The sequence below is a fragment of the Peromyscus californicus genome, unplaced genomic scaffold, assembly GCF_007827085.1.
Source record: "Peromyscus californicus insignis strain IS unplaced genomic scaffold, ASM782708v3 Scaffold_20__1_contigs__length_68692818, whole genome shotgun sequence".
NCBI classification, from domain to species: domain Eukaryota; kingdom Metazoa; phylum Chordata; class Mammalia; order Rodentia; family Cricetidae; genus Peromyscus; species Peromyscus californicus.
The window spans coordinates 63899928-63926070 of NW_026294503.1; the positions used below are offsets into that span (position 1 = coordinate 63899928).

Here is a 26143-nt window from a genome sequence, read left to right on the forward strand (position 1 = left end):
TATAGATTCTTACCATTTTAGTGGCATATTTGGAAAAACAGAGCTAAGTATAGTTTATCACAACTTTGCTTTGATAGGTCTCTAGTCTCTTAAGATCATCCAGTTTACTGCTTACCCAGCCACAGGACCTGATTCCATTCAGCAAGCCTAAGCCAGGAAACACACCTCTGAGAGAGATTTGTGAGTTCCTGCTGTCTTGGAATGCAGCCAGGAGAGCCCTCCTTCAATAAACACAGGTGAAATGGTTTCCTCCCTGGGAACTGTGTTTAGTATTGATCAACAGGCCAACAACCAGGCCAGCTGAGCTTGAGGACAGAGATTCCCTGCCCTTTCCTGCTGGGCCCTTCTCAGGCTCATGAAGCGTTAAAAGCTGCTTTCTTCCGTGTACCTTGTAGTTGTTAGTTTAGGATGTGATGGACAGGCGAGCCAACTGCATTTGGCACCAAACAGTTGGGATTAATGCCAGTTAGAAAGTCACGTTTGTGTCTGTTATAGTGTCAAAGAAAGATAAACGATTCTAACAGATTTGCAACAATGAGATTCTAAAAGCCGACCCATACCTGAAGGAAAGTAAAATCAGAATTCTGGTTTCTAAATTTAAAGTCTGTCCTTCCTTAAGATGGCTTAAGTAATAATCATTTCTAGACCCAGGTTTACTTTTCTTTTAATCAATAAAATTTACATTGTGAGAGTAGTTACTTGGCTTAAGTTTAAGACTATTAAGGAAGCAGGATGTAGAGTAAATGCATCCTGGAAGGTGTGGTGTGTGGTGGAAGATTGTCATTCAGTGTGTTGGCTACAAAAAGCCAACAGAAGATATGCTAGGGTTCCTTTTGGAATAAAAATAAAGTTTTAGTTTTATGAAACCCCAACATTCAAAAGGTCTCTTAACCATCTGTGAAAATTGCTATTAGGAACCCTGTCCTTGTCTCCTTCTATCTCTGCGACAACACTGGCCAAAACCGAGCTGGGGGAGAAAGATTATTTGCTTTATTTGCCCCAATTCACAGTTCTTCTTTGAGAGAAGCCAGTGCATGAACGAAAGCCCCAATTCACAGTTCTTCTTTGAGAGAAGCCAGTGCATGAACGAAAGTAGGCACTATGAAGAATCACTGATTACAGACGGGCTCACGGTTCACATTTAGCCACCCTTCTTATACAACCCAGGGGCAATACGGCCCACAGTGGGCTAGGCCTCGTCCGTCAGCTAGCAATCAAGAAAATGCCTTCAGACATATCCACAGGCCGGTCTGATGGAGGCACTTCCTCAGCTGAGATCTTTTTTTTTCAGGGATCTCATTGACAAAACTAACTAGCCCAGATAAATATATGATAACACAAGATGCAGATCCAATATTTGAATCTCTTGTGTATTCTGACCCAGTAACCTTCATTTCATACACTCTTGATGACTTATTTCCCGTATTTAAGCTTTGGAAGGCTTGACATATTTGATATATGTCACATATATTTTTCTTTCCTCGGCCAAACGGCTGTAACATACAAACTAGGAATAGGATTTAGAACTTTGCCATTGTACAACAGGGTTGGAATGAGGGGTTTTAGGTTTTAAAAAAATTAAGTTTAAGGCCAGCAAGATGGTTCCGTGAGTAAAGACACTTGCCACCAAGCTTGACAGTTTGAATTCAGTCCCTGGGTCCTACAAGGTGTAAGAAGCCAACCAACTTGAGACTTGTCCTCTGACCTCCACATGCATAATGCATAAAAAATAATAAATGCACAAGGGAAAATACCCCATCAGGATAGTCAGCGTTCTTTTGGTTTTTCTAAGTCAGAAGGTCTTAAATCACTCCTGGGTTTTCTTTTGGGGGGTTCAGTTTAAGAAAGGGTCTCACTATATAGCCCTGCCTGACCTGGAATGTAGAACAGGTTGGACTTGAACTCATAGATCCTTATGCCTCTGCCTCTCAAGTACTGGGATTAAAAACATGTGCCACCATGCCCAGCTGAGGTCACTGTCATTAAGTCACAGCTTGGAGTCTTGTGATTGAGGTATTCTTTCGGTCATATCTCAGGGTGGGAACAGTATTCAGATTAAGGAGCTGAGGTTGGTAGTATGTACCTGTAATTCCAGCATTCAGAGGCTGAGATAGGAGGATCATTTGACTCTAGGAGTTGAAGACCAGCCTGGGCAAGAAAGCAAGACCTCATTTCAAACTAAGTAAGAGTAAAGTGGGGTGGCGCTAATTAATAAATACTTTTGGAAGGAATGAATCATTATCAGAACTGGAGAGGAAGCACGACAGTTTCTGTTGATAGAAGGTAGACATAGGGCCCTGCATTGAGGAAAGACCCAGAGGCCTGCAGAAGGGCAAAGAAGAGCTAGAGGTGGGGACAGAAGAGAAGAACAAAGTCAGGACTGAATGAATGAGAGCATTTGCCCGAGGAATCTATGTCTAGTCTCTCCCTTAAGACAGAATGGGCCGTGAGGTGGTGGCGCACGCCTTTAATCCCAGCACTCAGGAGGCAGAGCCAGGTGGATCTCTGTGAGTTCAAAGCCAGCCTGGTCTACAGAGCAAGTTCCAGTGGAGCCAGAGCTACACAGAGAAACCCTTCTCAAAAGATAAAAAAAAAAGGGGGGTGAAACTCAGGTTCTAGAGTGCTTGTCTAACATGCGGGGACCAAGGGTTTAATCCCCAACACTGTTTTATGTATAAACCGGGCATAGTGGCGCATGTCTGTAATCCTGGCACTTGGTGGATGGAGGCAGGAAGATCGTCATTGGATACATAGCAACTTGAAAACCAGCCTGGGTCATATGAGACCCTCAAGTTGGGTTGGGGGAACTGGAGAGATGGCTCAGAAGTGCACTTGTTGCTCCTGCAGAGGACCAGGGTTCAGTTCCCACACTCCTATAATGGTTCTCAACCATCCATAACTCCAGTTACAGGGGATCCGGTGCCCTCTTCTGACCTCTGCAGGCACCGGGCATGCGCGTGGTGCACATGTATACTTGCCATCAAAACAATCATACGCAGAGAATCAAATAAATCAATTAAAAACATTTATGGGCTTGGTGGGCCGACTCAGAAGATAAAACCACTTGTTGCCAAGTCTAGTGACCTGAGCTCACTCCCCAGGACCCAAAGAGTGTGAGCAGAGAACTAATGCCCATAAGCCAACCTCTGATTTCATGTGTGTGCCACGGCCACACACATACACAGACTAAATAAATACAATAAAATTTTAAAGATTACATTATTCCCTCCTGGTTTGTTTGTTTTTTTTACTACATTGCCCATAAATTATAATTTTTTTTTAGAATAGAAGTCATAATTTTTCTGTCTTAACAGATAATTTGTATTTTCTATGAAAGCCAAAAGTCATTCCTGGTATTAATACTTACCCACTGCAAAGTACATGTAAAACACTTTGATTTTCTGTGTCTTAACAAGGGTCCCTGTTTGCTTCCCTTACTAGTGCTCACATTCTCCTCTGTTTCTGGAGCCTTCGATGTGGGTGTCATTGTTCCATAAAGAAGTTACACAAAAAACAAATGGTGATTTCAAATGAAAATCCAGGCAGTCACTCACCATGTATGTTAACACTCCAGCCATTTTCCTTTGCTAGAAACCTAGCCGCAGACTTCTTGGTAGTATAGACTACAGCTGCGTATTTTCCCTGGCAGATTATAAAATAAAAATACAACCATTCAGTCATGTGGTCTTGCTGTGTAGCCCAGGCTGGCCTCAAACTGGTCCTCCTCAGAGCTTGAGTACTGTAATTGATTACAGGTGTGAACAACTTGGGCTGGTTTTGAACCCATTGAAGAAGAGTGGAAAGGAAAGTTGAAACTCTTTAAAGCTGTTTCTGAGAATTGAAATATAAAATTAGCTGGCCATGGTGGCACATGCTTGTACACCCAGAAGTCAGGAGGCTGAAACAGAAGGGTTGCTGTGAATTCAAGGCTAACCAGCCAAACTCTTACCTGAAAAAATAAAAGTGTTTCCTGGTTTTGTCGAGGACCAGAGTTCAGTGCCTCCACCTCCAGTGAGGTGCTCACAACTGCCTGTAACTCCAGCTCCAGGGTACCCAATGCCCTCTTCTGGCCTCCACAGCCACCCATACATGTGTATATTCACACACACACACACACACACACACACACAAATATAAGAAATTTCAGCTAATGAAAAGAAAGCAAGAAAGTAAAGAAACATGGAAGTCCTGTCCACATGCTCTGTAAAAGCCTCCATACAAAAAGAACCATTAGAATTTCACAATTGTGAGGTTTACTGTACGTTAGTTCCAGAGTTTGGTTTTGCTGCAGTTGGTCTGCTCAGCGGCTCTCACTCCCTAGATGGTCCATTTTGTTTTGAGCACAGGAGAATGAATGTTCTCCAGTAAAGTCAGTGCTAGGGATGTGGAGGCTTGGAAACGCCATAGGAAATGCCATTCATTCTCTGCTAATAAAACTATTGCGGGCTAGAAAGATGGCTCCGCAGCTGAGAGCATTTGTTGCTTTTCCAGAGGATCCAGGGTCAATTTCCAGCACCCGTACAGATGATTCCATACCGGATTCATCTGTGAATCATCTGTAGTTCCAGTCCTAGGGGATCTTAAGCTCTCTTGTGCCCTCCAAGGGCACCAGTCACTCAGGTGGTCCGCAGACACACATGCAGGCAAAACACCCATGCACTTAACTGTTGCTGGGCATGGTGGCATACACCTTTGATCCTAGCAGAGACAGGAGGATCTTGTCAGTCTGAGGTCAGCCTGGTCTACATAGTAAGTTCTAGGACAGCCAGATGTATGTAGAGAGACCCTGTTTCAAAAAATGAATGAATGAATGAATAAATAAATAAAAAATAAAACCACTATTGATATTTCTCTTTTAATTTCCATTTGCTTTAAAATGGGAAGAATAAAGTCTTAAAAGGAAAAAAAGATTGTTTTTATTGGCTTTGTTTCAATTTCTGCTTTGATTTGCAGATGTATTAGAGTAAATATGTTTTAAGTTTTGAGCAAATAAAGTCAAGTAAAAATATTACCTGAGAATATTACTAAGTGGTTTATTATTATCATTTTATAATAGACAGTGTTATCCTGTTACATAATTCACTGTAGAATTACCACAATTGTATTTAAAATACTGTTTTTCTAATGCAATAACCATAAACAAGTGATAATTATTTTTGGTACCAAGGAACTACTGAAGGCAAGGCTAGACTCAAAATGAGTAGTTTCATGTTAGGGATATCAATCAAAGACCTTGCTTGAAATGACAGGCTCAGAATGTATCTCAGAGACGCCAGTGGTGATGCTGCAGTAGCAGCTACTCAGCAATAAATTATGTAAAGCTTTAAAGTAAGCTAAGCAACTGCAGTGCTACCAGAAGTCCTAGAGGGAGGGAGGAGTAGCGACCATCAGCCATCGGTGTGCCCTAGTAATAGTGACCAGTCTCGCAAAGCGTAGTTCATGATTAAAGAAAAGATGCAGAAATTATCTACACCAGGCTGGGTGGTGGTGCATGCCTTTAATCCCAGCACTTGGGAGGCAAAGGCATAAGCAGTCAGATTTCTAAGTTCAAGGTCTCTAGAGTGAGTTCCAGGACAGCCAGAGCTACAGAGAGAAACACTGTCTCCAAAAAAAAAAAAAAAAGAAAGAAAGAAAAGAAAAAAGAAAAGTTGTGCACTGTGTAAGGGCTCAAGCTTTATAGGACCTAGTCTTTCCAAGCAGGGTCCCAGCAGTGTTGAGCAAATTGCATTAGCTGTTTCACAGCCTCCCCATGCTGTGTGGCACACTGCCATTGAGGAGAGCCTGAGGTGTTGGGGTGAGCAAGGTCATGGGAAGTCCGATCGCCTGAATGAGCCTTTTATGATTCTTTGAGAGCTCATTCTGATGGCTAATGATTTATGATATCTAAGAACTATTCACACCATGGGCACTGGGACCACTGTTTAGCTCAGCAACAGATAGGAAACTCTAGTTAAATTTCTGTTTTAGAAAGTTGAATTACAGTAAATTATTGTTTTTAATTGTTAAAAAAACAAGCCCCTTCTATTATCCGATACCTAACCTTTCTGATGTTCTGATTTTAACTTTCTACTCTTCTCTGTTTATGTTGTGTTAAACATATTCCTCCAACTTTCTATGATGAAAACTTTCAAAAAAACAGAAAATTTAAAAAGATAAAACAGTGGTCTATATTGGCTATGTGTATTTGTTAGTAGGACTATTTGGAAATCGCAGAGGTCATAACAGTCTGTCCTGAGTTCTTTGCTTAAAATGAATGATGTAAGAACGCATTCTTTACAGCCATAAAGCCATCGTGTCAGGAGCTTTTAATGAGAGGTGTTACTAACTTTAATGTTTATTTTCATATCCTAAAAGAGTTGCAGAATCTTTAATGAGAAGTTACAAATACTGATCAAGCTCTGTTTTCCATTCCCGTTTACTCTGAGCCAACGCCAAGATAGTTCAGTAGATGTTGCCGTGGCAACATGACAAACAAAAAGTAATTGCTCCTTTTCATTGGTCTTTGAAATGCATTTATGTGTTTGTGTGTGGGAGAGTGAATGTGTGCACATACATGTGGAAGCCAGGAAGCAACCTCAAGATTCATCCTCAGGAATCCCATCCATCTTTTAAAAAAATGTTTTAGATTTATTTTATGTATATGAATATTTTGCCTGCATGTATGTCTGGTGCCTGTGGAGATCAGAAGAGGGCACTGGATCTCCTGGAATAGTTAGGAACCCTCATGTGGGTTCTGGGAATTGAACCTGGGTCCTCTGCAAAAGCAGCCAGTGCTCTTACTCTCTGAGCCATCTCTCCAGCTCCTATCCACCTCCTTTTGTTTGTTTGTTTGTTTGTTTTTATATTTGTATGTATGTATGTTTTTGATTGGGGGAGGGTTGTTTTGTTTTTGAGACATGGTCTCAATATGTAGCCTTTGCTAGCCTGGTACTTGCTGTGTAGACCATGCTGGCCCTGAGCTCATAGAAATCTGCTTGCCTCTGCCTCCAGAGTACTAGGACTAAAGGTATGCGCCACCATACCCAGCTTTATCCCTCTCTTTTTGAGGAAGGGTCTCTCACTGGCTCTCATAGAGCTCACTAATTAAGCTAGATTGGCTGACCAACAAGCCCCAGGCATCTACTAATGCTTGTCTCCCCAGCCTGGAGTTAGAAGTGTGTGTTACCAGCACTTGTACCTGGATTCTGTGGGGTGAATACAGGTCCTCAGACTTGGATGACAGGCTTTTACTAAGTTTTTATTGGTCTTTGATAGGAAATGTAAAAGTTTTTGTTTTTGTTTTCTTTTTCTTTTTTTTTTTTTAAAGATTTATTTATTTATTATGTATACAGCATGTATAACTGCAGGCCAGAAGAGGGCACCAGATCTTGTTACAGATGGTTGTGAGCCACCATGTGGTTGCTGGGAATTGAACTCAGGACCTCTGGAAGAGCAGTCAGTGCTCTTAACCTCTGAGCCATTGCTCCAGCCCCTTTGTTTTCTTTTTGAGACAGGGTTTCTCTGTGTAGTTTTGGTGCCTGTCCTGGATCTTGCTCTGTAGACCAGGCTGACCTCGAACTCACAGAGATCCACCTGGCGCTGCCTCCCAAGTGCTGGGATTAAAGGCATGCACTACCGCCACCTGGCTGTAAAAGAACTTTTTAATGCTGTCAGTTGCATGGATTAAACACATTAGTGATTAATAACGTATTGGTGTCTCATTCAGGAAAGAAACCAAAGCACTTGCCCTTGGTGTCACTTAATCAAGAGTGAGCCCAAGGGGGCTGGAGAGATGAATCCAGGGTTCCTTCAGGGGACCCAGGTTTGATTTCCAGCCCCCTTATAGTGGCTCACTTCTGCCTGTAACTCCTGTTGCAGGATCTGATGTCATCTTCTGACCTCCACAGTCATCAGGCACACATGTGACAAACAGACATACGTACAAGGCAAAACATTCATATAATAAAAGTATATAAGAAGAGGTGTGTATATGTGTGTCTGTCCCTGAGAGGGCTTTTCTCTCTTCTGTTGAACAGTACAGAAAGCATCACATGCAGAAGAAATAAAGGATACTTTCTAGAAATCTTTTTTTTTTTTTTTTTTTTTTTTTTTGGTTTTTCGAGACAGGGTTTCTCTGAGTAGCTTTGCGCCTTTCCTGGAACTCACTTGGTAGCCCAGGCTGGCCTCGAACTCACAGAGATCCGCCTGCCTCTGCCTCCCGAGTGCTGGGATTAAAGGCGTGCGCCACACCGCCCGGCTAGAAATCTTTTTTTTAAAGAGTTTTACAAGGGATTGAGTCATTGACACCAGCTCACTCAGATGACAGACGGTATTACAAATGTCATTGTGTGTGATCAAACAGTAACCAAATGTGTTCAACATTATCCATGAGTATGTTCAACATTCATGGTGGATATCTATTTTATAAGATTGCTTTCAACCTCTGCATTTGCTGCTCTCAGCAAATGATACACATGCATTACTCCAGGTCAGGTGAGTGAAAGAATTAATAGTTTAAGAATACAGTGATGCATTAACTTAGGTTGTAAAGCTGACTACTGGGAAGCCCAAGGCTAATAAAGTTGGGTATCACATTGTTCTCCTAAAGGCAGGTGAAAAAACAGACAGACTGGGTAGGCAGCAAGCACTCAGTCTAAAGTCTTCAGTGACCTGGAGGTGTATTATTAATCTGGCTGTGAAGTCCAGCAAAAGTTCAAGTCTCTTAGAATGTAAGAGAGATTTTCTTAATACTGAATTGCTAGTCAATGGACTATGAATTTTTTGTGCTTACCAGTGAATCAGTCAAGAAACCAATGAATAGCATTCACTGTTACAGTGGAAAGAATGTCATCACAGTTTACTCCCTCATATTCCCACAGGAAAGGGTGGTAGTGTCACTATAGAACTGGATTTGCTGAAAACATCCTGCAAACTCTCCTTTTCACAGTGAAGACCATGAGATGTGAAACACTCATTTTCTGAAATCTTTAATGAATATTTTCTAAGCTTTTTCAAAGGCAAAGACTTTGTCATCTGGTAGGCACAGAGTGTCTTAAGATGAACTGGTAACGGGACGGTGGCAGTGTCAAACTGGAGGCCTGGCAGTTTTCTGTCCCGGTTATGGCTTTTGGGTATTCCAAAGGCTTCTGGGGTTCTCGAGCACACTGCCAAGGTGGGAAGTGTTTCACAGCAGAGTATGGCCACCTCAGGATCACCATTTTTTCTCTTCAGTCTGGTGCTTTTGGATTAATTTGCCTCCAAAATTTGTTTAGTTACGAGTGTGTTTATTAGTGTGCATAATCATCAGACTGGCGTTCTCTGGCACTTTTCTGTGAAGGATTTGTTCCTTGAGGAACGACCCTGCTCTGTACATTAGTGTCTTTCTCACAAGTGTAGTATTGGTATTAACTACTTTGTGCTAACATAATTACATAGTGAGATAAATTGAATGTTTTTTTTTTTTTTTTTTGTGTGTGTGTGTGTGTGTGTGTGTGTATAATCGCCTAATTGCCTTTACAATCAGAAAGAAGAGTAGAATTTCTATTAACATTAGAGCCGTACACTTTTTTTGTTTGTTTGTTTGGTTGGTTGGTTGGTTTTTAAAGACAGGGTTTTTCTGTGTAGCTCTAGCTATCCTGGAACTCACTCTGCAGGCCAGGCTGGCCTTGAACTCAGAGATCCTCCTGCTTCTGCCTCCAGAGTGCTGAGATTAAAGGCGTGTGTTGCCATACCTTATTGAGAAGGAGAAATCTCCAGTTGATTGAATGACTCGGATAGTGCAGGGACCACCTGACAGCCTGAGCTCCAGCTAGGGCCCACATGGTGGCAGAAGAGAGTGGACTCCTGTTCGTTGATTCTGACGGTCTGTATACACATACACATGTGAATAGATAACTGTGAATAACTAAATTGAGGATTAGCAGCACCCACCTGTAACCCTAGCACTTGGGATGCTGAAACCAAAGAATAATGAGTTCAAGGTCAGCCTAAATGACATCAAGACTTTGTCTTACAAAACACACACAAGGCCCTGTGCTCCCCCTTAGCTCTGCAAGAAAAGAAAAAGAAGTCATAAATAGAGTGCTTGCCCCACTCACACAAGGCCCTTGGTCTGGTTCCCTATACAGAGGAAGGGAAAAATTGATAAGAAACTTCTGATTCCATCTGTTCTGATTATCACTAAATTTTGTATCAGAAATCAGCTTGGACTATTCTGTATGCTAAGAATTATAGTGCCATTGAACTGGATGCAACAGTACAGTGTTCGCATGTTGAATATATAGATCCTAATCTTGAACAACTTTCTATGGCCCTTACGGAAAGAGATAGTGTCTGGTAAAATTAGAAGCAAAATTTTCAAATTGTATAAACCAAGCTCAGTGCACACCTTAATCCCAGTATTTGAGAGGCTGAGGCCAGCCTGGTCTACATAGAGTTCCACACCAGTTAAGGATACACAGTGAGACCATATATTTTTAAAAGATAAACCAAAATATAAAAGTTATGAAAATAATTTCCATAAGTACTTGCATTAGCATAACTAAGAAATTTTTTGTGACTTGATACTGCCATCTGCTGGATCTAACCTGGATTTCTTTTTTTTTTTTTTTTTTTTTTTTTTTGGTTTTTCGAGACAGGGTTTCTCTGTGTAGCTTTGTGCCTTTCCTGGAACTCACTTGGTAGTCCAGGCTGGCCTCGAACTCACAGAGATCTGCCTGGCTCTGCCTCCCGAGTGCTGGGATTAAAGGCGTGCGCCACCATCGCCCGGCCTAACCTGGATTTCTAATGCCTTGCTCGCTGTATTACATGGAACAAGTGGAGTGGGAGCCATTTATTTTCTTGAGAATCTTTAAATATTCTTTGTTGTGAATACAAGGTTAGACTTTCATGTGGCCCATACATTGTTTCTTAGCAGTATGCTTTTAGTGAACAAATGTGCTAGTCTTTCCCCTTATTAATTATATACTATTTTGGTATTTGAGTTTCTCATCTAACCCTTTTTTCTGTATCATTTTTTCCCTAGTTTAATGGACCGAGAAGTGGCATTGCTTGCTGAAATGGACAAAGTGAAAGCTGAAGCAAGTAAGATGATTGATATTTAAAGCTGTTACTGAGCCGGGGCATGGTGGCACACCCTTTAATGCTAGCTCTTGGAAGGCAGAGACGGGCTGTTCTCGGTGTGTCTGAGGACAGCCTGGTTTACATAGTGACTTGAAAAAACTATTATCAATACAAACAGTAGGCTGCTGCCTCTGTCAGAGTTTAGGATGCACGTTTATAGTTATAGTTTATTAAGTGTATTAAGTACTACAGTAAAACAAAAAGCGAGTTTATACATTTAATCAGTCAGTCTTGAGCAGCTGTACTGTCCTGACATATTCATTCTTGGTAAGAATCTTTTACATTTTTCCCCAGATTTTTAGCATTCTCAGCGTAGAATTTAATCTACAAATACTGTGTCACGTTGTTGCTGCCATAGCATCGACCTTAGGAAAATAAAGCACCTACAGGTGCCCGGGCTTCCTTTTGTTTCCCTTTTCTTTCTAGAGAGTAGACGGTTCTCTGGGTTTGGTTTTGTTGTTTTGTTTTTACTAAAGCTAAAACATTAGGATACTCAGAGGATACTTCACCACACCTCCTACAGTTGAGTGTCTGTTCTTGTCATCTGCTGTCAGGGAATTTCTTTTATTTTTCCATTTTAGGATAATTCTTATTCAGTGTCTGTAATCAGCGAGTAGGGGAGGGGCATTCAAGATGCCATGAATGCTTATTAAAATAGACTCTGGAGGAATGAAGTCTAACTTGGGTCATTTGTGTGGCTTTTCATGGAAGAACTGGAAACCTGACTGTGGTTTTGAGTGCAGGTGTGCAGCACAGTGTGGAGGTCGTGAGAAGGCTTTAAGGAATTGGTTCTTCTTCCGCCATGGGGTTCAGGGATTGGCCTCAGGTTGTCGGGTTTGCATGGCGGGTGCTTCACAACCCCTTTGAGCCATTTCACTGGGCCATGGTGGATTGATCTTCATGCATCGAACGCCATACTTAGGAAGGTTGTTTCTTTTAACCTAACCTCAAACTAGTAAGAATAGGGATACTACATTAGGTTATTTGTTCCTGTGACCACAGCCATAGGAAAAAAGAGACACCTTGAAAATACTGAGCAGAGTTTAGTTGGTTCCCTTTTAAGGGAAATGTTGAGAATGGAGCAGGGCTTCTGTCTCCTGTTTCTCAGAAATAAGATTGCATGTGCATGAAATAGTGCATCTTGAGGTTTCTAAATTTCACAGCTACAGCCTGCCTGTTCTTGTCCTTTGGATCTTTCACAAGATCAAGGTTCAGATAAACTAAACTAGTGAGAGACACAGCCCTTACTTTTGAGGAGAAGGTCCTTTTTAAAAATAGATCTTTCAGGGACTGGAGCAATGGGTCAGCAGTTAAGAACACTGGCTGCTCTTGTGGGAGACCTGCACTCTATTCCCAGGGCCCACATGGTAGCTAAGAACCACCTGTAAACTCCAGTTCCAAGTTATCTGATGCCCTCTTCTGACCACCATGGGCACCAGGCATGCACAGGGTAAACAGACAGACCTTCTCAGGCAAAACATTCTTTTCTTTCTTTTTTTAAGATTTATTTATTTATTTTATGTATATAAATGCTCTATCTGCGTGTACACCTTTATTCTGGAGGAGGGCATCAGATCACACCATAGATGGTTGTGAGCCACTGTGTGGTTGCTGGGAATTGAACTCAGGACCTCTGGAAGAGCAGTCAGTGCTCTTAACCGCTGAGCCATCTCACTAGCCCTAGGCAAAACATTCATACGCAAATATATGTGTGTATGTATATATGTATGTATACATACAAACAAATAAGAGAGTGTGTGTGTGTGTCTGTCTGTCTGTCTGTCTGTCTGTCTTTTAGGGAGTGAGGAAGATGGCTTAGTCTGTAAGGTTCTTGCTGTTCTAGCATGAACATGCATTAGAAGCCCCAGTAGCCACATTAAAAGCTAGGCATGATGGCACACATCTGTAACCCCAGCTCTAGAGAAGAGGAAACAGATACTTGGAACTTATTGGCCAGGCAATGTAACCAGTTGGTGAGGCCTAGATCCCAATGAGAGACTCTGTTTCAAACAGTGAGGTGGAAAGTGGCTGGAGAGATGAGCTGTGGGGTAAAGGAAGTGCTTGCTGCAGAAGCAGGAGGCACTGTGTTCAAATTCTGGTACCCACCTGAAAGCTGAGTGTGGCATCCTGGGTCTGAAACCTCAGAACTGGGCGCAGAGTCAAGTAGATCACATGGGCTCACTGTCCCAGCCAGTCTAGTCAAAACACGAGCTCCATAAATATATATATATATATATATATATATATATATATATATATATATATATATATATATATATATTTATACACCATCACATGTGTGCCTTGTCTCCAGGGAGGCCCGAAGAGAGCCTCAGATCTCTGGAACTGGAATTAGAGTAAGCCATGATATGGGTGCTGGGACTCAAACCTGGATCCTCTGCAACCAGCCAGTACTCTTAACCTCTGAGCCATTTTTTCATCTCTAATGTGGTTTCCAAGTCATATGATGTGTGTGGAAGGTTTATTGAGGGACTGGAGAGAGAGCTCAGTGGTTAAGAGCACTGGTTGCTCTTTCAGAGGACCCGGGTTCAATTCCTAGCACTGACATGCACCTTGTCTCCCAGTAACTTCAGTTCCAGGGGATCCCAGGCCCCCTTCTGACCTCTTCAGGCACTGCATGCACATGGTACACAGGCATATATGCAGGCAAAACACTCCAATGTATAAAACTAAATTAAAAAAATTTAAATCCTTACTAAATGTATTTTCTCCATCTTGAAATCTATAATTTTGCATTAAAAATCCCAGAATGCTGGAGGCTGAGAACTGAGGTTGATGTGAATGGCAGGTGAGTTTTATCTTGGGAGCTAGACCAACAGATCTTTTGTAGCTGTGAGAAGGTCGGTGTTGGGCTGGAGAGCTGGCTCGGCGCTTAAGAGCGCTTGATCTTGACAAAGACCAGAGCTCATTCCCAGTGCCCACATGACGGCTCACAGGTGACTGTGACTCCAGTTCCAGGGGACTATGGGCTCCGTCTTCTGGTCTCCGTAGGCACTAGGCACACGTTTTCCACAGGCATACACGTGGGCAAACCCTAGTATGCGTGCAAACAAACCCAGACAGAAAGAAGGAGTGAGAGGAAGTGTTAGCTTGGGAGACAGCTCTGTCATCATCAGCGGGAGACAGCCCCGTCCTCAGCGGGAGACAGCCCCGTCCTCAGCGGGAGACAGCTCCGTCATCAGTGGGAGACAGCTCCATCATCAGCGGGAGACAGCCCCGTCCTCAGCGGGAGACAGCCCCGTCATCAGCAAGCACAGGGACTTGAGTTCAGACTTCAGAACCACATTACAAACTGGTGTAGTGGCACATGCTATGAAACCCTGTCACCCGCTGGCAGCCCATGTCACCTACCCATTGACTTCTAGGCCAGTGAAAGACCTTGAGGAAAAAAGTGGTTGGCCTCTCAGTGGTAGCACACACCTGTGATCCCAGCACTGGGGAGGCAGAGGCAGGCAGATCTGAGTTCGAGGCCAGCCTGGTCTACAGAGTGAGTTCCAGGACAGCCAGGGCTACACAGAAAAACCCTGTCTGGAAAAGAACCAAAAAAGGAAAAAGAAGAGAAAAGAAGTGGTTGGTGTCTGGAACGACACCCAAGGCTCTCTCTCATCTGGCCTCCACGTGCACGGGCACTCGCCTGGCTTTCTTGAGGTCTCAGGATTTAACCAGATCTTCATGCTTACCAGGCAAGCGCTTCATAGGCTGAGCTGTTGTGTATGGTGTCGGTTAGGTATGGAGTGACTGCATACGGCAGTGACCTAAGTAAATGTATTACTCTTCTCCAGAGAGTTAATCACCGTTAGCAGGGCCTCTCTAATGTGACATTGGGGACCCGGCTCCTCTGTCCTCTCCCTTAGCCATCCTTACAGTGTGCTCTGCTCCGAAGATAACGCATAAGGATTCAGTAAGGGAGGAGTAAACATTACATGATTCTTAGTTTACAAGTTTAGCTTTAAACTAGAGCCTCCCGGTATGCCCCACCCTGGGGTCTCTGCTCGTACCTGTGGCTGAACGCTGAACTATAGCACACAACCACCGCATCTGGAGCAAAGCCAGAATTGGTTTTTACCTAAGAACATTGGTATTCAACATTTTTATTTTGGTTTGGTTTAATTTGGTTTGACTTCTTAAGACAGGGTCTTGCTGTGTAGCGAGGCCAGCCTGGAACTCAGTATGTGGCCCAGGTTAGCCTTGAAATCACAATCCTTCCTCAGTTGCCCAAATGTTCAGATTGCAGGCATGAGTCAGCATACCTGGCTTAACATTGCACTTTTGAGAGGAAGAAAAGGAGAAGGGGCATGTATGGTCACTTGACTAACAGACTTTGCCACAGTTCTCTGCTTCAGCTGCCCAGTGACCCTCTTTATTTTAAAATAAACACATCTTTTTGGGGCTGGAGAGATGGCTCGGCAGTTAAGAGCACTGGCTACTCTTGCAAAGGACCTGGCTCTAATTCCCAGCACCCACATGTGGCTCATAACTGTCTGTTAATTTCACTTCCAAGGAATGCAATGACTCTTGGGGCCTCTGAGAGCATGAACGTAGTGCACAGACATACATGCAGGCAAAACACTCATGTGTTTATGTTTATGAAGTAAAAAGCTAAAAATTATTTGTTAAATAAATGGAGTAAATATATCCCCAGTTTTCTCTCCATGGCAAAGTCTCCGAAGCCTAATGGTTAGTCCCTTTGTCTGAAAGGCCACATCCTCTGAATAACTAAAGCTCTCATCAGGCCCTGATACAGCGTGTCGTGGCTTGGGTCCATGAACTAATAAAACAAGAGAAAATGTCCCTTCCTCCATGTTACATTGATAGAAGAAGAAGAGGATAATTACAGTAATAATTCTCACTTAGAAAAACAATGATCAGGGGCTGGAGAGATGGCTCAGTGGTTAAGAGCACTGTCTGCTCTCTTCCAGAGGACCTGGGTTCAATTCCCAGCACCCACATGGCAGCTCACAACTGTGTAGCTCCAGTTCCAAGGAACCTAACATGCTCACACATACATGAGGGAAAACACCAATACACATAAAATAAAAATACATTCAAAAGAAAGATCAAACCTTGCAGGACAGAGCTGGGCATAATGGCTTATGTGTAGAATTCAGTACTTGGAAGGCTGAGGCAAAGGATTACCATGCCATCTTTGGTCTACATAGTGAGTTCCAGACAAGCTTGGGCTACAGAATGAAATGCTATCACAAAACAACCTTGCTAGAGAGGAGTAGCAGTTCCTAGCCTGGTGGTGGTGTTTCTTGGGTCATTCATTGACAGCCCCTAGCTCTGCTTCCTGAGGGTTTCTTTGCCCACTGTCCATGAGAGGAGCCTTTTTTCGGGGGGGAGGGAGGAGTCTGTATTTACCATAGCCATAGGAACAGGTGCTTTTAAAGCGTAAGGACTGTCGTTAGTAGATGTGCTGAATAATTGGGGTACATCTGTAGAGTAGATGACCGAGTGAGACCTGAACAGCAGACTAGCAGTGCTGAGATAAAGAGAAGGTGGTGTATTCTATAGACTCACTCCACTTATATAGAGAGGTCTGTGCTGTACATACATGGGCAGAATTGGAGTACGCATAAGAAGCTGTTAGTGCTCTCTGGCTGCTGTACCTGTTTGCTGGAGATGAAGTTTGTGTCGAATGTTATATATATGTTTCTGTCTTAATTTATATGCTTTTCAGAAAAAAAAAATTGGGGTAGGAGGAGGAGAGAGAAATTGCAAGTGATTGTAGAAATCTTTGTTAATTCATAAATGTTTGTCTTAACTGCCGTCAGGGACCCCTAAGGTGGAAACTAGCTCTTTGGTATTTCCGTTTTCTGGACGAGTGTGCAGGTAGGCCCTTGGCTGTCTCAGGGCACACTCAAGGCGGACGCTTTCCTTCTGTATCTCTTTAACCCAGCAAACATAAGCGTCTTGCTCCTTGTTCCTCCACAGTGGAGATCCTGCTTGGCCGGCAGAAGAAAGCAGAGGTTCTGAAGAAGATGACAGATGTGGCCGTCCGCATGTCAGAGGAGCAGTTGGTGGAACTCAGGGCTGACATCAAGGTGAGACTCCCTTCTCCTTCTGCCTTTCGCTGACTCTCAGGAGCAGCAGCAGCTCTCCAGAAGTCATGGCTGCACAGCACACGCTAAACCGCGAGCTTCCCTTCCGAGCGTGGCCCTTTCCAGACTCGGTTTTCTTTAAATGGTTCTGTCCTCTCTCAGCTGTCTAGGTAGAAAGTCTTAGGAAACGTCTCCATTCCTCAGAGTAATCTGTCAGGGCACCCTGACGTCCTTGGACCTGCTGCTGGGTCTCAGATTGACCTTGTTTTTCAGGTCCATTTTCCGTAAAGTCCGAGCGGCTGCCATCTGTTGCTTAGCCTTCGGAAGCAGGCTAACTTGAGTCTCTGTGTTCTCCTCGGTCCTCTTCTTGCCACCCCGTGTCTGATTCCCATACTTCAGCAGCCTGCTTCACATCGTATCAGACTTTTAGGATAAATACTAGAATCCTTAACACTGATTGCTTTCCCAGAGGACCCAGGTTCAGTTCCCAGCACTCATGGGGTGGTTCCCAACTGTCTGTAACTCCAGTTCCAGGGGCTCCAGTGCTCTCTTCTGGCCTCCCTGGGCAACAGGCACACATGCAGTACACATGCATATAGGCAAGCAAAAATTTATTGCACATAAAGTAAAAATAAATAATTTAAAAAATGTAGTTCAGCCAGGCAGTGGTGGTGCTCGCCTTTAATCCCACCACTCAGGAGGCAGAGGCAGGAGGATCTCTGTGAGTTCGAGGCCAGCCTGGGCTATGGGAGTGAGTTCCAGGACAGGCTCCAAAGCTACACAGAGAAACCCTGTCTCAAAAAAAAAACCCAAAACACCAAACTAAAAAAAAAAGTATATTTCTAGGACTAAGCGTATGACCCTAAGAGAAGCTGGGTTATGTGCAGGCACCCGTGGACAGTGTGCTCTAAACCATTGTTTATAAACAAGGCTTTTTGAGTAAGGAGTGGGAGATGACCTTTTCTGTTCCTAAGCTTTCACATCTGCTCTTACGAACACGTGAACTTCATTGACATATTTGAGAGGAATGCTTCCCGTGAGGCTCACAAGGGCCCGAAGAAAGCCCAGACACAGGTGTGAGGTAATAACCCTGAGCCTTCCGGGCATCAGGCGTCAGGCATCGTTTTTACAGTGCTCATACAAACCTGTTGAGCACCTCTTGTCCCTCACTTCCTCTGAGAAACGTAAAAGAGCCAAAAAAAAAAGAGGTTTAAAATTACTATTTCCTGTTAACTAATAGCACATTACAGAATTTTATAGAACATTTCCCTGATGATGATGCCAGTCAGTCTCATTCAGCTGTCTGGGAGAAACCAGAAATCCCTTTGTAATTAGATGAGAATTCTGGCTCCCATAGGCTTCATCTGTTCTTCCTACGAGGCTGAAAGATTTCTAGAAATATTTCTGCAGGCTGACTAAGGATCTGCTTCTCTCCACGCTGGTAATGATGTACTGAGGTGGGTGCTGTGCAGTTTAAATGTCTCAGTTCCAGATCATTGTACTTCTGTCATTGCTGTTACGGCTCTGGCTCAACAAACCTAGAATTTGTTTTGGAATTAATATCAGACAGCTCCTCCGTATCGGAAGGCACCATTACAGGAGGTCTGCATGCTTTCCTGAGCTGCAGTGCACTCAGAATTTTTAGATGTCAAGTCTCAGGGTAATTTTTTTCTCTTCTTTCCCTATTGGTATTTCTGGATGCATTCCAAGAATTCTGATGCATTTGAAGTGGGAGTAGACTACCCCAGTTAGGAGGTCTGAGGAGGAGTTCAGTTGCAAATTGTCTCTGAGCTCTTAACTTTCCTTTCTCATCTACTTATCTGGTGTGTGTGGGGGGGGTTATCCTGGTCACCTAGACATGGTTTACTTAATAGATCCTAGAAGTGCTTCATTCCTGACATGTTTCTCATCCCATAGTTTCCATAGTGTATGTAGTCAGCTTTTGACCCAGGGGGCTGGTTACTTCTCACCTCAGTTTGCCTTTAAAAGGATTAAATCACTTGCAGCATAAACGTCTCGTTTCCAGAGTTGCCTTTACACATGAGTGGTTTTCCATCTCAAGAAAATGCTCCTATTTCAGAGACTCTAAAATCCTGTTTGATCAGGAGACCAAGCGTCTGTTCTCAGTGGATCCTGCCAGAGGACAACAAGCCGTTTACTAAATGGGATGAGTGTTGGAGCTTATGGTCACTCTGGCCGCCTCTGCTTCTGTGCAGAAGGGAATTGTGGAGACTAGCCCAGGGGGAAGATGACCCTTTGCTATAAATTCCTTTTTTTCTCCTTCCTTACCATTCCTTGGGGTTATACCATTGGGTGTTGGCCATTAATAACATTTCATAAAACTATCAGGCTTATCTTAGGGCTCTTAAAAATGAATGAATTTGTCTGATTACTCAGCACTGGTATAGAGTGGTCATTTAGCAAACTTTGAAGCAGTAGAAATGAGACAATTAAAGATAATACTCTTCACTTGTATGTGTTTTAGGGTCTGAGTACAGTGTCTCTTACCTGGAAGCTTTTCTGTCTTTTCTCCAGCACTTCGTTAGTGAGCGGAAATATGATGAAGATCTTGGAAGGGTAGCCCGGTTCACCTGTGATGTGGAGACTCTGAAACAGAGTATTGATTCATTTGGACAAGGTGAGAGGGTGAGAGATTCTGGACACTGGAGTGCTAAGGAGACTGTCCTCTGGTGGACTTGGAACTCTAAAGACTAGTATTTAACAGTCCTGAAGTATGAAATACGTTTTGGGTTTTTTTGGAGCCCAGACTGGCTACAACCTTGTTGAGTCTCCAAGGCTGGCCTTAAACTTCCACTCTCTTGCCTCCAACTTGCAGGTGCTGGGAATATAGACCTGTTCTCCAACACCCAGCAGAGTACTTTCTCATTATTTCTACTGAGTTGAGAGGTGTGTGATAGTGTGAAGAGCAGGGGTCTCGGGAGTCAGACCGAGGTGACTCTTTGCTTCAGCATTGATATTCTGGACAATTTTACTGTTCTTCAAACAGACCATGATTCCTGCCTTGCTGGGCACGGAACAGGCCTTAAGTGATAGCATTAAAAGTGGGAAAGAGTGGGGCTGGAAAGACAGCTCTGCCAGAGGACCAGAGTTCAGTTCCCACAACCCACATTGGATGCCTCATAGCCACTCATAACTCTAGGCCCAGTGATCCCTCCTGGCCTCTGTGGGCACTCGTACACACACAGACACATATACACAAACATAAATAAAAATAAATCTCTCTGGGGCTGGAGAGATAACTCGGTGGTTAAGATCACTTATTGCTCTTACAAAGGACCTGAGTTCAGTTCCTGGTACCCACAGGGTAGTACACAACCATCCTTAACTCCTGTTCCAAGGGATTCAGTGTTTTCTTTTGACCTTCATGGGCACCAGGCATGTATATGGTTCACATACATACATTCAAGCTAAACACACACACAAAATAAAAACGTTTTTTAAGTGGGAGGGGATACAGTGTCTCAAAGAGAGTATGTAGGCTACATTAATAACAGATCAGGCTCTGAACTTACTCCCGTCTTCTTCCTCTCAGGATGAAATCAGTGTTGAGACTGGGGCTTGGGGGTGGGGAGCACGTGCCTAGCCTGGGTTTGCTCCCCAACGCTACAGAACAAAAAGAGAGCAATGACTGTTAACCTGTCATAGCCCAAGAAGACATCAGGGTGTGCTTCAAACTATGGTATCTGAGGACATTTGAACAGAAAATAAGACTATTTTTCAGTTATATTGGAATATTGAATTTGGGGTTATTTTGCAGAAAGAAATTTGTTGAGATAAGTGTTGTAAAGACGGGTTCTGTCTATAATTAACTGACCTTGATTTTCTTTCCCTTACATCATTCATTTTTATAAAAGGCTTTAGCAGAGATTTGCTTGTTTACTTCTTTCTTTCTTTCTTTCTTTCTTTCTTTCTTTCTTTCTTTCTTTCTTTCTTTCTTTCTTTTTCTTCCTTCCTTCCTCCCTCCCTCCCTCCCTCCCTCCCTCCCTCCCTCCTTCCTTCCTTCCTTCCTTCCTTTCTTTTCCTTCTTTTCTTTCTTTGTAAAATCTGTCCTGCAGGACATAGGGCCTGGCCTGTGGTTCCCAGGTTTACTCTGCTGGCACTGCAGCCAGGAGTTGAGAGGATGCTGAGAAGCATCAGTAGAGGGTGGGTGTGGTTTGATCTGAGACTGTCCTCTTGTCTCAAAATTCTGCACGAGCCTTGGGTTTGGGAGGAGGAGACTTCCTTTCCTTCTTGGTAGCCGTTTTATAGGTTTTCCTTATGGCCGTTACATAGACTGTGTTTGTTTTTGTTTTTGTTTTTCCTTTTTTTTTTCTTTTTTGAGACAGGGTTTCTCTGTGTAGCCCTGGCTGTCCTGGAACTCACTCTGTAGACCAGGCTGGCCTTGAACTCACAGAGATCTGCCTGCCTCTGCCTCCCGAGTGCTGGGATTAAAGGCTTGCGCCGCCACCACCCGGCCATGTGGACCATTTTAAAACACTTGTTATTAGTGGGAAGGTGTGGCTTGCCACAATGCACGTGTGAAAGTCAGGAGAACTTTGTGAAGTAGATTCTGCCTCTTCTTGACGTGGGTTCTGGGCTTCAAACTGCTGGTCAAGCTTATGCAACAAGAGCAACCACTGAGCCGATGCGCCAGCCCGCAGATAGTTCTCTTCCTGAAACTGCTCACTGTGAAATGCATCATGTGACCACAGCATAGTCCTCATGTCTCTGTTTCAGTGTCCCATCCGAAGAACAGCTATTCAAGCAGATCTCGATGCAGCTCCGTGGTGTCCATGTCCTTGAGTGGCCCGGGTGATGGTCCTGCTGTATCCTCTTCGCCGTGTGCCTCTGTTCCCAGCCTTACAGGTGCTAACAAGAGAAGCTGTGCCCCAGGAGAGACTTCAGCAGCCGTGACAAACTCCAGTGACAGGTCCTGCCAGGCTCATCGGGAGGTAATATCTTTCATACTGACCATGTCAGGGGACACCCAGTTGTTGTGTTTAATGCTGGTAGTTCATTGTATTGTCTTCCTCTCTAGTCCCATTCCATCTCGTCTCCATTAGTTCCCAAGAAAGCATTTGAGATGGTATCCAAACTACCAGCCAGTTGAGACATCCTGCTGCCTCAGACAGCTGACTGTGATTTGTTGGCAGTTTGTTGTGGGTTGTACTGTTGGGTAATTGGTCACACTGGGAGCTGTGCACCCATCTCCAGGTAGACAAGCAGTTCAAGTGTCAACTTCCCCACTATTCATCTGAAAGCTGCAAGACTCAAGAAACCCAGTGGGGGGCGGGGGAGTGAGCCTGGTGGGGGTGAGCAGACTCTAGAAAGCAGTAGAGTGATCCAGAGTCTGGTTCCCTTGGTTTGAAAGCCAAACACGAGCAGTCTATCAACAGTTCTGCACAACTGATAGAACAATGGAGTTGGAACGTTAAAAAGGCCAATCCTGTAAGCTTCCTGATTGTAATGTGAAAGGTGTGCTAACTGTCCCGGCCGCATGGTATGAGCTGCAGCTTGTAATACACAGCGAAGCACAGGACACCTGCTCACACCTGTTAGGCTTCCTCTGGCAACGGAATTAATCCAAAACCAGACTCTTCAGACAAGGGCAAAAAGCAGCCACCTTCCTCACCAAAATATCGTAAGAATGCGCTCTAGGTAACGTACGAAAATTCTTCCACTCTGAAATGTCTTGAGCCAGCCCCCACAGTTCAGATCCTCCACACTCATACTAGGATGGCCCATTAAGCAGCACTTACAGCGTTCAACTGTTTTCCTAATCCACGGTCCCAAGAGCCATATTCCTTCAGACAAAAGCATGGTCAGGTCCATCACAGAAATACCCCGTCCCTGGTACCAACTTCTGTCTTAGTTGGGGTTTCTGTTGCTGTGAAGAGACACCATGACCATGGAAACTCTTTTTAATTTTTTATTTTATTTATATTTTATGTATGAGCGCTTTGCTTGCTGGCAGGGGGCATCAGATCCTATTATATATGGTTGTGAGCCGCATGACAACTCTTATAATGGAAAAACATTTAATTGGGGTGGCTCACTTACAATTTCAGAGGTTTCGTCCATTATCATGTTAGAGTGGTGGTGTGCAGGCAGACAAGGTGCTGGAGAAGGAGCTGAGAGTCCTACATCTTGCCACAAGGGCAACAGGAAGTAGTTTGAGGCACTGGGTATGGCTTGAGCATATATGAGACCTCAAAGCCCGCCTCCACAGTGACACACTTCCTCCAAAAAAGCCACACCTCCTAATAGTGCCACTCCCTATGAGATTATGGGGACAGTTACATTCAAACAACCACACACGTGCTCATGTCTTTTTTTTTTTTTTTTTTTGGTTTTTCGAGACAGGGTTTCTCTGTGTAGCTTTGCGCCTTTCCTGGATCTCTCTCTGGAGACCAGGCTGGCCTCGAACTCACAAAGATCCACTTGCCTCTGCCTCCCAAGTGCTGGGATTAAAGGTGTGCGCCACCACCGCCCGTGCTCATGTCTTTATAGGTGGCTTGGGATCTATGTGATCAAACACTTGTCTGATCTGATTCAGAGCCTGTGACTCTTCTGTGTTCACTTCCTTCCTGTGCGTGTTTAAAGAGGCAGGCCTCCTCAGCAGGGAAAGTGTAGGCATGAGAGGCACGGAGGTCAGTGGAAGGTGGGTTCCTTATGATGGAGTGAATAGGTTGGATTGGCTGGTAGGATTGAAGCGGGAACGAATCAGACGTCGTGATGACAGGGCACCGTGAACATTGTACTTTTTTATCTGTAGGTTTTTCCAGGCAACAGGCGAGGAGGACAAGGCTACAAACCACAAAACCAGAAGACCACTGACCCCACAAACCAAGGGCGGCCTGACAGTGTGGGTCGTTACAGAAACAGCTCGTGGTATTCATCGGGGGCCCGGTATCAGAGCACTCCACCTCAGGCCCCAGGAAACTCCGAATGGAGCCCGGCTTTCTCTGCAGGATCCAGTGGGATTGGAGCCAGCACGGTGCCTAGCCCACCCAAGCCTCCCTTCAGAAAGGGGCTCCCCCAGCGCAGACCGAGGACCTCTCAGGCCGAAGCTGTGAACTCCTGAGGGAAATTCCAGTTGGCCTCTCTCTTCTCTCCCTTTCAGTTCAGCCTAGTAACTGGACGTTAGGAGATATACACTTAGATAGAATAACAAAAAGAAATGTATGCGTGCCACCTCGGGCCATCCCAACTAGTCCTTTCTTCTCTCGCTGTCTTTTGAGGGAAAGCTGTTTTTCCTCGGTCTTTCCTAGTGATGTGGGCTGACTCGATCGGCCATTTTCACCAGGACCCAGGACAACTGCTGTCAATTTCCCAGGGGTAAGCAGTCTTTTTCCAGTGCGCCTGTCTTCCAGCTGCCCGAAGAGCCTTACTCCGCACGCCCACCCCAGAGGCTGTCTTAGGAGGATGTCAGCACTATTCTGTCGCCTCTCCATGCGAAGCAGACGCCACAGGTGCTGCCAGACTCCCACGCGATGTCACTTGAACAGGGGCAGCGATGAGGGGACTTTATACAATACTGAATCAGCCAGAAAAGGGACATAAACGAGAATTTGTGAAGGGGGAGAACACTAGGGGACGCTTGAGAAGCTGCCTCTGTTTGGAATGTGCCTGAGATCTGGCGCAAACCGGTTTCAGTCCCGTGCTTGGCACTGTACCTAACCTGCAATGTCTTCAACATGCCCAAAGCCTTGGTTCCTCTTACCTCGGGCTGCAGCCCAGTCTAAGGAAGTCGGCGGAAAAGTAGCATTTGAAGTTTTTAAAAGAAAAAAATGTTTTTCTTTGTTTGAGTGTTTGGAGATTTTTGTTGTTCCCTTCCCCGAATCCGGTTAGGAACCAGTCTCTGGTCATTTAATTAGTGTTAATCTGAGGGTTACTCGGCACAGTCGGTGCGGTCATCTTATAAAATAAAATAAATAAAAGCAACCTCATCAATGTTCCTGGGTTTCACAGCCGCAACTGACTTCAGCACTCTTTCTCTTTGAGCCCCTCGGGTAGAAGTCACCCGGACAGTTTGTTCTGGGCTTAAATGACCGTCTGATTCCCAAGTCAGTTGTCCTTGTTGCCTAGTTTTAGAACCAAGTTGAACTGTGGCGGCCGGGATGAGCAAGTGCAGCTGGTCCTCGTAGGAAAGGCTCCTTGACGAGGGAGTGATGACTCTGAGAACAGGGACCCGCAGCTGCCAGCCGCTCTGCCGGGCAGCTGAAGGGTCTAGTGGTGCTCCTCGCCAACCCCACCCCTTGACAGGAGCAGTGAAGAACTGTGTAATTGAGCTCCTACGAGGAGCAGGTGGCACTGGTGCCAGATGCGTCCACTACCTCACCCCGTGTCTGTGGTGAGAGCAGCGCCGTCCTTCCTCCAGCCTGTGCCCCCCAAGCCCGGGTTCTGCTGCCTCGGGGCCTCCCTGGCTTTCAGGGGGGCTGAGCTGCCAGAGTTCAGGATGGCGGGGAGGGAGAGGAGGAGGGGAGGGGAAGAAGGGTGAGGGAGATACTGAGAATGAGGCTGACTTGTAGTCAAGGAAATAGCAGTCCCGGGTCCCATAGACGTCATTTTCCAAGGACTGACCACTTGCACCTCCCGGGCTCAGGAGAACCCTCCTTTCCTGATGATCTGCTTTATACTTCACAGGAACCCAGGGACTAAAATAACCCTGAAGGACTGAGAGAGAATCCCTCCCTGATTTTGTTTTCTTTTTCATGTAGACAGTGTTCTGTCTGCATGTGTCCCTGCATGCCTGAAAAGGTCACCAGATCTCATTACAGATGGTTGTGAGCCACCATGTGGTTGCTGGGAATTGAACTCAGGACCCCTGGAAAATCAGCCAGTGCTCTTAACCTCTGAGCTACCTCTCCAGCCATCTCCCCCTTGTTTGGTTAGTTTTTTAACTTAGGGGTTAAACCCAAGGCCTCACGTGTAGGCAAGTGTTCACCACTGAAATATGTATCTGCGGCTCCCTTTGAAAT

General features: G+C 44.6%; 1 protein-coding gene across 2 annotated transcripts in view; it reads left to right on the plus strand.

The window, feature by feature from the left end:
* The window catches only part of Spats2 (spermatogenesis associated serine rich 2), a 71741-nt gene extending 46622 nt beyond the window's left edge, over positions 1 to 25119 (plus strand). For both annotated transcript variants that reach the window (XM_052748899.1, XM_052748900.1), the window contains exons 9-13: positions 11003 to 11061; positions 17056 to 17165; positions 19698 to 19800; positions 21900 to 22114; positions 23938 to 25119. In XM_052748899.1, the coding sequence (XP_052604859.1) occupies positions 11003 to 11061; positions 17056 to 17165; positions 19698 to 19800; positions 21900 to 22114; positions 23938 to 24246 (796 nt within the window). In that variant the 3' untranslated portion in view covers positions 24247 to 25119. The remainder of the gene's footprint in view (positions 1 to 11002; positions 11062 to 17055; positions 17166 to 19697; positions 19801 to 21899; positions 22115 to 23937) is intronic.
* The last annotated feature ends 1024 nt before the right edge of the window (positions 25120 to 26143 follow it).